Source organism: Trifolium pratense, linkage group LG3 (genome assembly GCF_020283565.1).
Source record: "Trifolium pratense cultivar HEN17-A07 linkage group LG3, ARS_RC_1.1, whole genome shotgun sequence".
NCBI lineage: Eukaryota > Viridiplantae > Streptophyta > Magnoliopsida > Fabales > Fabaceae > Trifolium > Trifolium pratense.
This window is the reverse complement of record NC_060061.1, coordinates 16345793-16361580: the sequence shown is the minus strand read 5'-3', so window position 1 is coordinate 16361580 and position 15788 is coordinate 16345793. Positions and strand designations below refer to the sequence as shown.

At 33.6% G+C, this 15788-nt stretch overlaps 2 protein-coding genes across 6 annotated transcripts; both read right to left on the bottom strand.

Annotated features, from left to right (window-relative positions):
* Nucleotides 1-1689: 1689 nt before the first annotated feature.
* On the bottom strand, nt 1690-5909 carry LOC123914077 (probable disease resistance protein At5g63020). Of its 5 annotated transcripts, none has more exons than XR_006811758.1 (3): nt 5103-5898; nt 3202-4204; nt 1690-2732 (listed from the first exon to the last, which is right to left on the bottom strand). XR_006811758.1 is itself a non-coding variant. In XM_045965058.1 (3 exons), the coding sequence occupies exons 2-3, from the start codon at nt 4140-4142 to the stop codon at nt 2687-2689; spliced, it is 528 nt and encodes a 175-aa protein (XP_045821014.1). In that variant the 5' UTR covers nt 4143-4204; nt 5103-5903; the 3' UTR covers nt 1690-2686. The 5 variants fall into 5 exon arrangements, 3 of the variants coding, with proteins under 3 accessions (XP_045821014.1, XP_045821013.1, XP_045821012.1); XM_045965058.1 differs by having other exon boundaries at nt 3661-4204; nt 5103-5903; XR_006811759.1 differs by lacking the exon at nt 3202-4204 and having other exon boundaries at nt 5103-5909.
* A 1677-nt stretch (nt 5910-7586) lies between these two features.
* Nucleotides 7587-12240, bottom strand: LOC123916616 (vesicle-associated protein 4-2-like). Its single transcript, XM_045968122.1, has 7 exons — nt 11815-12240; nt 10485-10555; nt 10149-10230; nt 9947-10059; nt 8524-8601; nt 8164-8283; nt 7587-8062 (listed from the first exon to the last, which is right to left on the bottom strand). Exons 1-7 carry the CDS (start codon nt 12113-12115, stop codon nt 8000-8002), a joined length of 828 nt encoding a protein of 275 aa, XP_045824078.1. The 5' UTR covers nt 12116-12240; the 3' UTR covers nt 7587-7999.
* Between the last annotated feature and the right edge of the window lie 3548 nt (nt 12241-15788).

The following is a 15788-nucleotide window of genomic DNA, read 5'->3' as shown; positions in this document are numbered from 1 at the left end:
TCTCTTCTGTATACATATTGATATAACATAGAGTAATGTCATGTCATGCAGGACAAAAGATGGGCCAGGTTTTGGCCTAAAAATGATTAATTGTTGGAAATTTTGAAGCCACTCTTTGATCTCAAAGAGAATTTTCTTTTATCACTCTACTTTCTTCTCGCGCGTCATTTTAGTTTTCTATTTTATCCTTCAGCTATTTAAGTAATAGACGTGAAAAATCTTCAAATTTACATGTTAAAAGGGTGTTTTAATCTCAAATTTCTCATTTTTATAATGTGCGCTACTAAAGTAGCGGATGTGGACATTAGTATTTTGGTAATTTTATAGGGCGCGTGAGAAAATTGGTAGGATGGTAAAACAGATCTCTTATCTCAAACCCAATAAAAATAGATCTGGTTTAGTGCATTCAGAAATCTGTGCAGTAGGTAAATTTGTGACCGTTAGCACCAACAAAATTAAGTAAGCTTATTAACCTACAATTGTACACTTAGCACAAGTTCACAGTTTTACTTGAGTAAAAAAAATTAAAATCTCTTTTCTAGTTTAATTTGTGTGTACATCCTCATGCTCTCCAATCAAATTCTTCATACACGTTGCCTTCTCTTAACTTTACACTCTTTCTGTCGCACACAATCTCTCCTCCCGATAGAGCAACATAAACCATTTTTCTAATCTGTTCTTTGCTATTACTTCCCCTTCAATATTTTTAAATTTTGACTTAAACATCAACTAATTTTTATCTACGGGAAGCAATCAATATTTAAAGGTTATAATTTTTACTTTAATCAAGCATCATCATAAAAAAAAAAAAAAAAAATTAGATGTAATATTTTTTAGCCCCCACTAAAGAATATCGCTCAATCCGTCACTAGTCTCAAAATTTAATGTTAAACAAAAATAAAAATGATCTTAAAATTTAAATCATCCGATCTTAATCAATATGACAATATCTGGTGTTAACACTACATATTGTCCCGATTGCACTTGATCCATGGCTTCTAACACACAATCGAGCTCATTATTTTCTGAAATGGGAATCATGAGTGTGTACCTCTAGTGATATGTGAAGAATCAAGCTTCACATGTTTTTTTAGTACAATTTAGTCTCCTTTAATTCACATTAATGTACTCCTGAGACTAAAAAGGGTTTTCGGTGGACAAGAGTGACTATGAAATGAAAATGTGTCTGATCTGATACCATGATTCACAATTCATGAGAAAGAACAACATTAATCTTTAGGAGCCAAAAGAGAGGTATAGGTCAATTCAGTCACGGTCTTAGTTAGCACTAAAGCAAGGAGAAAATCACGAGTCTTAACACTTTTCCATTTATTTTGGGGATATATCTATTTCATTCTATCTTCTTCAACTAAGTTTTATAACAAGACTATGCTTTTGGATAAGATTGAGTTCAAGAAATGCAGTTCATTTCTTCCACATCAAGTCACTCACTATCTCTTTCAACACCATATGCTATCTTCTTGAACCCTCCCCAAACTTTAGTTACGCGGAGGATAGAGTGGTCCTAATGAAACAAGCAAGTAGAGAGGGGTGCTGTCTCTCTTTTGCACGCACACATTTTTCATTTTTTCCCTCGCTCAGAAACATTAGTATTACTATAAAAATAGACGATATCTTAAAATAAATAATAATGTGGAAACTAACAAACCCATAGACTCTACATCGACACCAAATCTCACATCCTTCATTTTATTTTATTTTTTCCAAACGAAACATATATTCTGCATTACAATGAACCATAAACAGAATTACAATTTTGCAGCGGGGATGATATATCGAACCACGTCTTGGAACCTACATTCCTAGATAACCTAGCAAGACCGTGAGCTACTGTGTTCAGTTGTCTCTTCATATGAGTGACTTTGACACACTCTAATTGAGTCATTAAAAGTTTACAATGAAGGATAATGGAATCAATGGCAGAAATACATATAGTAGAATTCAGGCAGTTAGCTACATTAGTTGCATCAGTTGGGATCGTTACTCTCTGCAGATTGATCTCCTTTGCCACATGAAGGCACCATGGCAACCGCAGACCTGCGTAAATGCCCAATAGGACCAATTCTTGGACTATTTGGATGAAAAAAAGCGCAAGTAAGGTTCAAGACACCTATTTACCACCTCTGTTTGACTATCCGTCTCAGGATGATAAGTGGAACTCATCTTCAAAACTGTTCCCTGCAATCTAAACAGCTCCTTCCAAATTAAACTAATGAACAAAGGGTCGCGGTCACTTACAAACTATCTCCTTTGTGAACACCTTTGCTACTTTTCTTGCGGTGTAGGGATGTTTCAGGGGTAGTGTCCATACTTGAACAATCTGTCTACTACAACAAATATTGCCTCAAACCCCTTAGATTTAGGAAGACCTAGTCCCCAGCCAGTTGAACCATTTTCAAACCATCCAGTATCAACAAATATTTTGTCATCTTCAGCTGTATCTTGCACATTAGTCGCGGTACACAGTGAAATTCTGATCAGTTACAGCTGGGGTCTCAGTTAATTTTCTGCACAAGAAACATCACCTCCTGAGCTACACAAATGGGATCAAACTTGTTTTGAAATACAACTTGATTCCGCACCTGCCATAATTTCCACAGGAAAATGCAAAGGAAGCCTAATTGACGTTGTTGGTTACTACTGTTTGGGTGTATTAAATTCATCTTTACTCATTGGTCACACACCAATTAGGAAGGCCTCTAAATCTTATGCTGCACAAATGGAAGGAAAACAAACCAACCACAACAAAAGGTTTACACTCATACCGGAATTGCTGAATCAGAAATGCCAATAAATTCAATAAAACTGACTTATGCAAAAATTGTAATTACAGAATTATACAGGAGTAGATGCCCATTTGAGAGAAACACTCAAAGACATCAAACTAGAAACCACAATATGTGCGTAAAGAAATTGTACATAAACGAGAATGCATAGACAAGATTAAGCAGTATAAACCAGCAACAAATTACAATTAACAGAAAAAATGGAGAAGAAATGTACATATATAAAATGAGGAGTTCTGGGAACACTCTTTTCAACACTCTAACACTCACTTTTTTATTTGGTAAAATAAATATAGGTCTCACACTTTGAAAATGGGTCCTACATAAAGTGGTGCAACCCACACTAATTTCACCCAGTAAGAAAGTCAGCTATAAGATTTACGAGATTCCGTACATAGGACGGGCGTCACTCACTGGTAGAGATCATCTCCACTATCAATCAAAGAATTGATCTAGTTACAAATAGAGATAATCTTCGTCCAAAGCCTTTACATATTGAAATTTAGGCCGTAGTAAGTGTTCAATAATTCTATCATCCCATTCTAAATTGTCCCACCACTCGGTCTCTCCTTGGATTGCAATCAAGTTGTCCTTGGAAGCAAAGCTGGAATTGAGAGGAAGCTTCCTCAGATTAGGGCAACCAATTACAAGAATACGTTTTAGGGAAGGAAAAGCCAAAGCTCTCTTGTGGATGCTCACTAGCTCTGACATATGTTGAAGGCAAAGATCTCTAAGATTTATGAATATATTATCATTTTTGGACTTTGAGCCAGCTTCTTCATCATCATCCTTCACCACCTGTTCAATTGAATTACAACCACAAACAACAAGATACTCGAGAAGAGGAGCATACCTCAACCACGTCAAATGAGTTATTGAACCACAAACATATATGCACACTGTGCGAAGCCTGCCAAGATGGCATTTGTCAGTAACCGGTGAACCATCCATGAGGTTGCTTATGCTAAAAAGATGTATGTAGTCCAAATGCGTCATTTCTGACATGGATGCTAATAATGATGACATTTCAAGTGTGTCTAGCACCTTATTATAACTCCCATAAAAAGAAATCTTGAGACGTCTTGAGCAACCTCGTAATTTGGTGGAGTGAAGTAGTCTCCGCACACTGGTGATGGAAGTTAGACGGATGCTCAGTTCCTCCAATTTTGGTAAGGATTCCAACTTCTCTAGTAGTGATATCTCTCCTTGTACAATGTCGTCTCTAGGTCTACATAAAATATTTTTACTATATCTAAACACCTTTAATTGTACAAGACTTTCTATTACTTCCGATATAATGGTTTCTTCAGCATCATAGATTTCCATATCATCCATAAGGAATGTCCTCAAGTTTTTCAACTTCTTCAATTCAATAGGCCAACGAACTATTGATGATCCTGAGAGGTTAATGAATTCCAAGTTGATTAACTCACCTATTTCTGAGGACGGTAGTTTAGCAGAAAAATCACTTGATAAATCCAACACCTTCAACCGTTTTATGGATTGGAAATTTAATGATAAACTAGGAGCAGGGATGTGTAATGGCTCAATAATTATACAAAGGGTGGTGAGATTTGGAATGTGTTTAATTAGTAACAACGAAAATGGTAAAAAGGAATAAAGAAACTGAGATACAAATGATATGGCATTAAGACACAACAAGCCCTTCTTATATAGGCTTTGTTTGGATAAACCATTTAATTAGCAGCTTATAGCATTAGTTCTTATCATATATTGGGATTGAGCCCGTTTGGATTAGCTTATTTTTGAGCTTATGTAAACAACTTATGCAATATAATTTAGGTTTTATGCTATTTTATAAGTTCACACTAGTGAAAATTGTATTTTTATAAGTTATTTTATCATAAACTACTTTGACAAACTTATAATAATACATAAAAATTGCATAAGCTGTTTGCATAAACTCAAAAATAAGTTAATCCAAACAAGCGCTTACTATAAGTTATTTTCATAACAAAACATAAAATAAGTAAAACTGTTTTCGTATAAACTATAAGCTTTTTTCATAAGTTCTCATGCAGAGAGCTAATGGATATAAGCTAAAAAAAACTTATGAACATGTCAAAAGTTGTTTTCTAAGTTCTCTCAAACAATCTCACAAGTACTTATATTAGTAAATAAGTTCAAATAAATTAGTAATGGCTCTCGTTATTTTCACCATAATGCTTCCAATTGTTTAAATATAATTTAGAATTTATGAATAAATGATTAAGCAAACATTGCAACAATAAGAGGAAGATTCCAAGAATTCAACAGTTTAAAGAGAGAGAGTACCTGAACTTTCTGTCCCGATTCCTCTCAGCCACAAATGCTCTGTTTGCAGAAAAGCCTTTTCATCTTACCAAACACTGTATGGAAATTGGCCCCAAGGCCAACCACCAGAAACTCGCCGTTAAGACCAATGCCGAACAGTAACTTCATCCTCCTTAACAGGGTGAGGTAGGGGAATTGAATTTTGTTTAGGGTTTAAGGGATTCGGGATAATTAAATTATACTAGTAACATTTAACAAATTAATACGGATCGAATCTAACTCCACCTCAAAATGACAAAGATCAAGTTAAACTCCGGTAAAGTGAGTAATTTCGACCATTCATATCCAAGTCAAGATGGATCCTTTTGATTAGCAAAATATAAATATCTAACAAAAACAATACAAGACAGATCAGCACAATACAAATGTTTAAGGACAAAAGGTTATTTTAGACAGATCAGCCCAAGAACAGTTTTAAACGCTTGTCGTTAAAATATTTTTTAAAATTTCTACGAACTGAATTGTCGTATGTGAACTGAATGCAAATTATTAACATGTGTAGATGAATTGGAGAGTGGGTATGAGTCCACATAAATTTCCTTCTTTTTGTTGAGTTTTCAAAAACTTTGATCTCTAAGATATCTTAGGTGAAAAGAATCGTTCAAGTACATGTTCCTTTTGGCTCTCATCCATTTAGTAATTTAGTATTCTTAATCTTTATCTCTTGTTGGTATTTGGGATTGAAGAACGACAGCAGGCAAATTGAAGGTACCAAAACTCAAGGTGAGTAGTATGTGAATTTAAGGGCGATTTGAAGATGTACGATAATTGAATCTCTACCACATCGAAAAAAATAGATTGAAAATGAGACTACGGGCATTTAAATCGATTTATGGTGTAGTCGGAAATTCCTAGGGTGTAATTAGAAAAAATCGAAAATGTTTCACTTTCACACTAACGGTTAAGGTTATGAAAATTATAAGGCAAATGATAGAAGCCACTAGATTTGGTCCAGTAGTGAAGAATTTGGGTAGTAGTACAGAAAATTTTTTCTTCTACCCCTACATTTATTCCTTTACCCCAACATATTTTCAAATTTTCCCATTCTACCCTTATCTTATTATAGTATATTTTATTATTTTTTTACTTTATTGTTTTCTCATTTTTCCGGTAAACCGGTCACCCCTTCAAACACAGTGTTCCGATAAACTTTCAAGTGTTCCGGTACGATATTTTCCAGTTTGCAAAAAATTTCATAATTTTCATCATTTTTACCGGAACACTAATAACAAGTATTCCAATTTGTATTTTATTCGGAACCTATTATAATTGGTTACCGGAACACTTTTCACACTTTGAAAATGTGTTCCGGTATAGGAAAAATTGCAGAAAATTTTGGTCGTTACCGGAATAATTCTTTAAAAGTGTGTTATGTTAAACCGGAACACTTTGTTGTTACCGGAACACTTTTTCTAAATCTATTATTATTTAGCAACCGATGTTCTGGATTGATAGTTTATCACTTTATCTGGTACTTATCATCCATTCTCCTTTGGGCAATGTACATTCTTTAATCTTCTGTAGTATATGTCTTGTATTTCACCATAACCTGGACGTATTCTTTTGCAGATTGATTTAATTTTTTTTTCTTTCGTGTTTTATACTTGAAGAAATAATTATTGTTTGTGTTAATTCTTGTGGTGTCTATGCACTCAATATAGACATGTTTTGTATTTCAATTATCACGGGTTTCTTTTGGGGAAGGGTGTTGAGTGCTTGATTAAACATGGGAAGAAGGTCACCTAATGGTGAGTGTAGTTCTTGGAACTAAAGATATATTCTATTGCATACAAGATGAGAATATGTTGGATTTTCTGGATACAAACATGTATTGCTCTCCAATTGACTCAGTGATGAGGTGAGAGCTGTTCATTCAATATGTTGGTCTTGTTCTACGTTTAACATACCGGAACACACTTTAAAAAAGTGTTCCGGTAACAACAAAATTCTTTTTGCAATTTTTCCTATACCGGAACACATTTTCAAAGTGTTCCGTTGAGCAATTATAATAGGTTCCGAATAAAATACCGGAACACTTATTATTAGTGTTCTGGTAAAAACGATGAAAATTCTAAAAAATTTTGCAAACTGGAAAATATTGTATCAGAACACTTTTGAAAAATATTCCGATAAAATTAACAAACCGGGAAAAAACACTTACCGGAACACTGTATTTTTTTTATCGGTCGGAACACTGTGTTTGAAGGGGTGTACAGTTTATCGGAAAATTGAGAAAACCACAAAGTAAAAAATAATAAAATAAACTATATTAAAATAAGGGTAGAATAGGAATATTTTAAAATATGTTGGGGTAAAGTGATAAATGTAGGGGTAGAAAAAAAATTTCTCAGTAGTACATTATAAGTCATGGATTCGATTACCAGCCCATTGTAAACAAAAAAAAAAAGGCAAATGATAAAGGATATGAAACCAAACCATGAGGAATTAAATAAGAACCGGGTCCATATATTTTCGGTCATCAAACAAATAATGACCCCATTTCCTTACTTCAACAGGATAAATCAATGTCAACATATTCCTCAAAATTTGTAACCAAACATACAAAATGTATCCCATCTGAATACAAATAGAACCATATAGAAAATAGATTGACAGCAAAGCATTCATTGATCATTTGAGATCTTGAATGAACTATTTCACATAAATTTATCCAAATATATTATTCCACAAACATAATGATATTTATCTACATAGAGGATGATCATCACACCTACACATAGTTTTCTCTATAGTACAACACACTTGCCATTCACCTGAAATTTATCCAAGAAAAAGACGCTTCAATTTTAGTAATCTTCTGCGAAGATAACAGACATTAATTTATCCAGACCAACCGCCTAAACAGAATCTACAACCACGTCGCCCTGCTGCTTAGCAAGGTATCTTTCCCTCCTCTCTTTCTGAAAACATAATCAGGAAATGTATTATAGATAGATGGAGCATTTCCCAAAAGTAAGTATTGCAAAGAAAATATTTAACAAAATTCAAGTAACATGCGTACCCATTCGTCTATGACAAGCCCTTCCCCAATAATTTTAGGACCCGCATCTTCTGCAGGTTTCTTCCGTGCTTCAAGGGCGGCATCAGCATCAGCCAGCTGCCGCTTCAGTTTTTCCAAAATCTTAATGAAGAAAAATAGAACCTCATGAGTAATATGCAATTGATTAGTGTTACTATACACGGACAACTTATAAACAGAAAAATCAAAATAGCTGATACTGAATGTCTCAACCACAGTAAAGATACAGATATTTAAAATTAATTAGTGCAACAAGAATAGAGAGAAAGAACAAAGGAATCATGTAATAACCACAAAAAACTGGCTCCAATACAAGTCTACACTGAAACTCTGCATACTCACAGGACTTGGACGCTCTGGATCTAGAAAAACAACTCGCAAAATCTGCTCAACTGCTACCTGGTCCTTCTGCTCATCAAACTGTTTCCAGGAGAAAAAAAATTTGCCTTAGAAAACAAATCTAAATAAGATCTCACGGTGAATATATCACCATATTGTGGAGCAAATTGAAGACAATAAAGTGGCCGAATTAAAAAGTAAAAACCAAGAATATGCAACAGAGAAACATAAATTTTCATTGTGGTCAAAAAGTTCTTTTCAGTGAATTTATCAAAACCAAATAATTACATTCTTTTCAGTGAATTGTAACATCAAATATTCTATGCAGTAAAATTAAGTGTGCGTGTGTGTGTGTGTGTGTGTGTGAGAGAGAGAGAGAGACATAACCCAAGAATATATATATCCAGTCACATGATAGCCGAATGCTCATGTTGAAAGAGTTGGGGGCATTTGAAAAGATAATGCAGGTAGAGCTGTCAAAGGGGCCGGCCCGGTCCAGCCTGGCCCGGCCTTGAGGGGCCCGGTCAAATAAAGGGGCCGGCCCAGTCCAGCCCGTTAACTTCATGGCCCGACCCGATAAGCAAAAGCCTACATGGCCCGATGGGCCGGCCCACTAATTTTCATAATATTTTTTTTTTTGAAAAAAAAAAACATATTCTACTAAATTTATGTTATATTTCTCAACTAAATCTCGTATCCCTATATTTTCTCACATAATCTCCCAAACAACAATATCTTCCTCTTTATCCTCATCAAACAAACAAATCTCTAACAAATAATCTCATTCTAATCCAATAAGTTTTTTGTTATATTATTATTATTATTACTACAAAAAAAATTCCAAGTTTTATATCTTTCATTCATCCATTGTAATTTAAGTAAAAAAAAAAAAACAAAAATATAGAAAGAATATAAAATAAATACAATAAAAAGGTGATAGGCTTAAAATAACCATATTCCAAATTTTAAATCATTCGTTGTAATTGCACAAAAAAATATATAAAATGATCATATGCTTAAAAATAGGAATAAAACAGATTATAGATAGGAACAAAACACAAATAATAACAATAAAACAACAAAAATAATAAAAAAAATTATATATGAATCTATGCATAAAAATATGACCAAAATATAACAATAAAAAGATGATAATTTTTTTTAAAATAATTTTTTAAATTCTTTAAGGGGCCGGCCCAAAAGCCTATGGGCCGGCCCATGACGGCCCATGAAAAAGCCTGACCTGATAAGGTCCGGCCCGATAAGGCCTGGCCCCCTTTTATGAAGCCCGGCCCGTGTAAAAGGATAGGGCTAATGGGCCGGCCCGATAGCCGGGCCCTTTTTGAGAGCTCTAAATGCAGGCGAGACAACAGCATCTCACATTTTGACAAAAGTAAAAGTTTATAGCAAAATAAGATTAACTAACCAGCTCGGGGACGTAATCAATTAAACCCTTGACCTTCAAACTCATTATTTTAAATTTGAGTCCACTTTTTTCAGGCTTTTCATTATTTTCCGGTTGCTCTACAAACTTGAACACTAGGAAACAGAATACAAATTAGAAAGATAACTAACTAGATTTGGTTACACACAAAAAGGAATATGTAGAGAAATCAAATATTGCCTACCAGTTGCTATGATACTCTCGCCAGGTGCAAGGATTGCCCCAGGAGGACGCATGAAACAGCTTTTTGGTGCAGTTGTTTGAAACTATGATAAACAAAGAAATATCTCAGATAACAGCTAGTCTAATTCCAGCACTAATTTGGAATGTAGGAAGACTTGTTAGTTTATAAAATAATAAAGGAATAATTCTCCTGTCAAACAGTGACATAGTAAAAGTAAGAATATACAGCTGATTTCGAGATTCAAACAAAATGCCTCAACAACAAAAATTGCAAATGAGGAAAATAAACATATAAAATGGAGAATCAATAAACAGGGGAACATGTGTTTTACTATACCTTGAAAGCTACATGAGATTTACTGGTGTTTTTAATCCTGATGGCACTCCTAACCTGTTTTCCTGGCTCATCTACACAAGACAGTAAGGAAAGAAGGGACAAAATTGAGTACCAGAAGGATACATAAAATGACCAATCAAATGGAAAGGTACTAGAATAAGAAATCTATAAAACAAAAATGAGCACATGTCCATGAATCTTCCTAAAACTACAGACAATGGAAGAAGCATGATGGCAAAGGGGATTTTCTATCTTATATTCTGTCTAGCCCATTTGTTTAACCTACTGCTTTCAAATGTACAGTTTCTGCACCATTAAAACTTGAAATCCAAGTAACTTATGATTGGTATCTTAGCATGCACGTCTATCTTATACAGCATCTTCCACACATATATTATTTCAACACAGACAACTGTTTAATAATTAAAAAGCAATCCAGCGTAACTTTCATTGCGTGCAAGGCATTATTGCTTCCATCCAAATTTAAATTCTTAACAGAAAGAAAGAAACAATTGAAATTCTAATATAGAATCAGGCGACTAATATTCCAAAATAATCTAGCTTTAGCGAAAATTCAGGATGTAGTACACCTTTCTACTCCCTAGCATATTATACTTTAAGAGCTAAAAGATCTTCCATTTACATCATACAAGTATTTTAAATTTTCATCACTTAGATGAATAAACTTGCCAGAAAACTAAAAATCAAATGTTTTGTGTTCTTTCACTTCATCACATCTATTTTCAGCAACCGACTTCAACAAAAAGTGCAACAACTAAAATAACAGAAAACATAACAACGTTGAATAACTTTATCCCCAAAATTCCAGCTCACAAGCCCTTTGAATTTTTCCATTTCTGCAAAGATTTCATTTTTCAGGCATGTTGAAAGAAACAAGCAAGGATAGAATAAACCATCAATTTAGTCCTTAAACTATCATTCTCTCACCAATTTAATCCACAAACTATACGAAATCCGACAATTGAGTCCCTAAAGTATATGAGAAACTTTCAATTTAGTCCCTAATATCTCAATATATTAAATTGACGGATTTTGTATACTTCGGGGACTACTTAGTATATTTACATAGTTTATGACTAAATTGAATTTACCCTAATAGTTTAGGGACTAAATTGATGGTTAGTTTAACTTTACTAATTATTAAATTCATAATAACATCCCCTAATTGAAATTGAAATAATAATAATCAACAGTTAATATAAATTACAGCAATAATCTAAATAGATGATAACCAAAGAGTACATGCAAAGGAAAACAGAAACATAAAAATCACAGTAAAAAGGGAAGAAAGAGAGAGAAAAATACATACAAGGGAAGTAAAGCTTGGTAGAAGGATCAAGCTTAAGACGACGTCGTGTTGGAAGAAGCGATCTAGCAACAGAAGAAACTGAATTGGAAGTATGAGAAGTTGAACCTTCGAGAGGATTGTTGTGAGTGTTACTGTTAGGGTTATGGTGGTGAAGTTGTTGATGATGATGATGAAGGTTGTTGTTGTTAGCAGCAGAAGAAGAAGACGTGTTGGTGGAAGAAGTGTTTGAATGGCGAAAAGGAAGCTTGAAGAAATTCCATACCTTAGGTTCGGAGTGAGGTTTGGGATCAGCTACGGCCATGATTTCTTTCTTTGTTTCTCTCTTCGTTCGTGTTGTTTGTTTCTGACTGAGAGAATGAAGAAGAAAGGAAAATGAAGGAAATGATGGCCTTGACTTTCACGTTTTACAATTTCAACTTTCAAAGCAACATAGTGTGGATGGTAAACGACGACGTTTACTTTTTTTTTTTTATTAGTGTCATTTTTGTCTATTAATATAAATTAAATTCCTTTTAAATTTATCTTTTATTTAACTCTCTTGAGGTTGCTCTAGTGGTGTTGACTTGAGTTATTGGAGTATGCTTCTCTCAAGGTCTCAAGTTTGATTCCCCTGTTGACAATTTCGGTGCGCTAAGTCCATTAAGAGCAAAAAAACTCTGGCTTTAAATGGGCTCCGTAAGTGGACGGTGGGATTGGTCCCCTTGAATTAGTCGGTCCTAAGACCGAATACCAAGTTTTAAAATAAAAATTAGCTTTTATTTTGGCATGAGATTGCAATGTTTTTTTTTTGTCAAGTGAGATTGAAATGTTTTATTGAGAACAAATTTTCTGCGGTGTACATTTTTTAAAATGAAATTTTGATCATTCATTTAATACTACTTTTAATTGGTCAAAACATAATTGAATTTGAAGTTGATGATCATCATGGGACACGCTCTAGTTTTAAACCCACAGGAGAAAATCCTTTCCCTATTTTATTGTATGATCATATGAAATCATCAACATTTATGAAACGGTAAGAAAATCGTAACAAAATTTCAATTTCAACCGTAAAATTTATTTTATTTGTTTTGGTATGAACTAAGTATCATTTGTGTGTAACTATAGAAACGTTCTTCTTCAAAAAAAATATTGGTACATTTTTAGAGCTAGATTATGAACTCAAGACATTAAGTTAAAAGAGATTATGAATTGGGATGGAAAAAGGTGGTTTGACAGATGGAAAATTAGAAATTTGGTAATACTACGACACGGCGGTGATGTTCGCAGAAAATGTGGTGGGGTCTCCTCTCATCTAATCTAACTCCAACTCCAAGTAACCAATGTTTTGTTTTGTACACGGTAATGGAGTTGACTTTTCCAAAAAGTGTGTGTGAACCTTCTTCTTTTCTACCTCCACGACAAAAGTTGAGATTAAACAAATAGGGTAATACAAACAGAAAAAGGCTTAATTAGTAAAATGGTCCCTTAAAGATATTTTTGGTTTTAAATTGGTCCCTTAAAGAAAAAAAAGGTCTAAATAGGTCCCTTAAAGAAAAAAAAGTCCGAATAGGTCCCTTAAAGACATCTCCGTTAATCAGTTTGGTCCCTAAAAAGAGGTCTAAATATGACCAAACTGATTAACGGAGATGTCTTTAAGGGACCTATTCGAACTTTTTTTTTCTTTAAGGGACCTATTTGGACCTTTTTTTCTTTAAGGGACCAATCTGAAACCAAAAATGTCTTTAAGGGACCATTTTACTAATTAAGCCAACAGAAAAATTATGGGTCTTTTAGTGGCTTAGCCTTTAGAAATCTAAACTTAATTTCATATATATACTTTCATGCCTCCGATTGTTATGTTTTTGTTTGGGAGAAAAAAAGTGGAATGAAAGATGGTCAAGGAAACAGAAATGAGTAGAAAATAAGGATAAATATGATGATCAGATTTGTAACAACAAAAAAAATGATCAGATTATTTTTTAGTTGTTTGGTTGGTATGAAATGAAAGTGAGAAAAAAATGAAGAAAAAAAAATGTATCATGCAAATAATAAATAAATCTATTAAAGTAAAGAGTTTAATTGATATGCACCGACGGTGTAAAATAGTTTTACACAATCGTCCAATAAACAGCCATTATTTTGCCATGTCATATCAAGAAAGTGGGGTGGAGTGGGGTGATGTGGTGGAAAACATGGTTGGTATTGGTTGACAGTGTAAAATTATTTTACACCGTCGGTTCATATCAATTAAATCCTAAAGTAAAATACCAATGAAGTTATATTTTGGCCCTTTCTCATTTTTTTACAAATCACTAACCTAAGGATAATTTTGGTCTTTTGATACTAAATTCTAATAAAATAATATTATTATAATTATTATACTCTATTTCAATTGGAACTATGTTTTTACTTATATAGTAATAAAGTCGTCTATTTCTTTATAATTCATACGAGACTTATACTTATACTTATACTTATATTTATACTCAATTGGATCAAGTTAGTTGCCTCAATTCATATTACTAATTTCTTTTCTTTTAATTGCAGGGACTGGATCTTCAAGAACCTCGCCAATCAAGTGTATGGAACACGCAAAGAGGAGTGACGATCTATATTCATGGTGACCTGTTGAAATCTCTGGACGTGGAGGAACAAATCTATTTTTGAGGAAGACTTTCATCGGCCTACTGATCCTATTCGGGTCATTCTTGATTTGGTTCAAGCTATTGATAGGGGCGGACATCTTCACCTAATAAGAGGGTCGAGACGTATTGACACTATCTACATTGGCTGGAAGAGACCACAAGGAGGTTGGGTTAAACTTAATTGTGATGGAGCCTATAAGGAGTCCTTGGATCTTGCAGGATGTGGGGGCCTTATTCGAGACTGTGACGGTCAATGGCGAACAGGTTATACTCGAAAGATCGGAACATGTGATGCTCTTCATGCTGAGATGTGGGGAATGTATGAGGGGTTAAAGATAGCTAGACGCCAAGGTTTTTCACATATAATTGTGGAAAGTGACTCTAAATTGCTAGTGGACATGGTTACAAATAATTGCCAGATTAACGAGGCTACTCCCGTTCTGATTCGTCGAATCCGAGATCTTATTAATCTTTCTTGGCATGTTCAGGTTAACCATACCTTGCGAGAAGGCAACATATGTGCTGATTGGTTAGCTTCATATAGTCTAACAAATGATTCATTTTTTCCCATTGTTTTAGAGGCCCCACCGAGAGAGCTGCAGAGTATCTTGTTTGATGACATTTCAGGGGCTTGCATGCCTAGAAATGTTCGTCTAATTTCGTAGTTTTTTTTTCTTCTTTATTTGGGCTTGTTGCCCTCTTTATGTACTAAAATATATATATATATATATATTGATGTCATAAATACTAAGTAAGAGACATTAAAGTGGTAATAATTAGAGGGTATTATCCTACAAAATTGTATTGAAAATTGAATAGGCGAAATATTTTCAAACAATATCTTTAAAAAAGTAGGTAAATTAATATGGGAACTCGTAGTATCTTTATAAAGTATTGGTGTCGTAAATACTAACTAAGAGTTGTGAAAATAATAATATAATTAGAGTGTCCTAACGTAAAAAATTCTATTAAAAATTGAGTAAGCCATATTAAAGTTAAATACTAATGAAGTTACGGCCCTTTCTCATATTTTACAAATCACTAACCTAGGGATAATTTTGGTCTATTGATACTAAATTCTAATAAAATAATATTATTATAATCGTTATACCCTATTTCATTTGGATATATTTTTTTACTCATATATTAATAAAGTCGTCTATTTTTTTATAATTCCTACAAGATTTATACTTATACTTATAGTATCTTTATAAAATATTGATGTCATAAATATTAAGTGAGAGTCGTGAAAGTAATAGCAATTACTATCCTACAAAATTGTATTGAAAAATAGGAAAAATATCTTTAAAAAAGTAGGTAAATTAATATGCGAACTCATAGTATCTT

Coding starts and splice junctions, on each gene's coding strand:
- LOC123914077 (XM_045965057.1), bottom strand. CDS start 4,142: ATGGATGATATGGAAATCTATGATGCTGAAGAAACCATTATATCGGAA.
- LOC123916616 (XM_045968122.1), bottom strand. CDS start 12,115: ATGGCCGTAGCTGATCCCAAACCTCACTCCGAACCTAAGGTATGGAAT. Junction 10,556..11,814: donor TACCAAGCTTTACTTCCCTT/GTATGTATTTTT, acceptor TGTCTTGTGTAG/ATGAGCCAGGAAAACAGGTT. Junction 8,284..8,523: donor ATCCAGAGCGTCCAAGTCCT/GTGAGTATGCAG, acceptor TTCTTCATTAAG/ATTTTGGAAAAACTGAAGCG.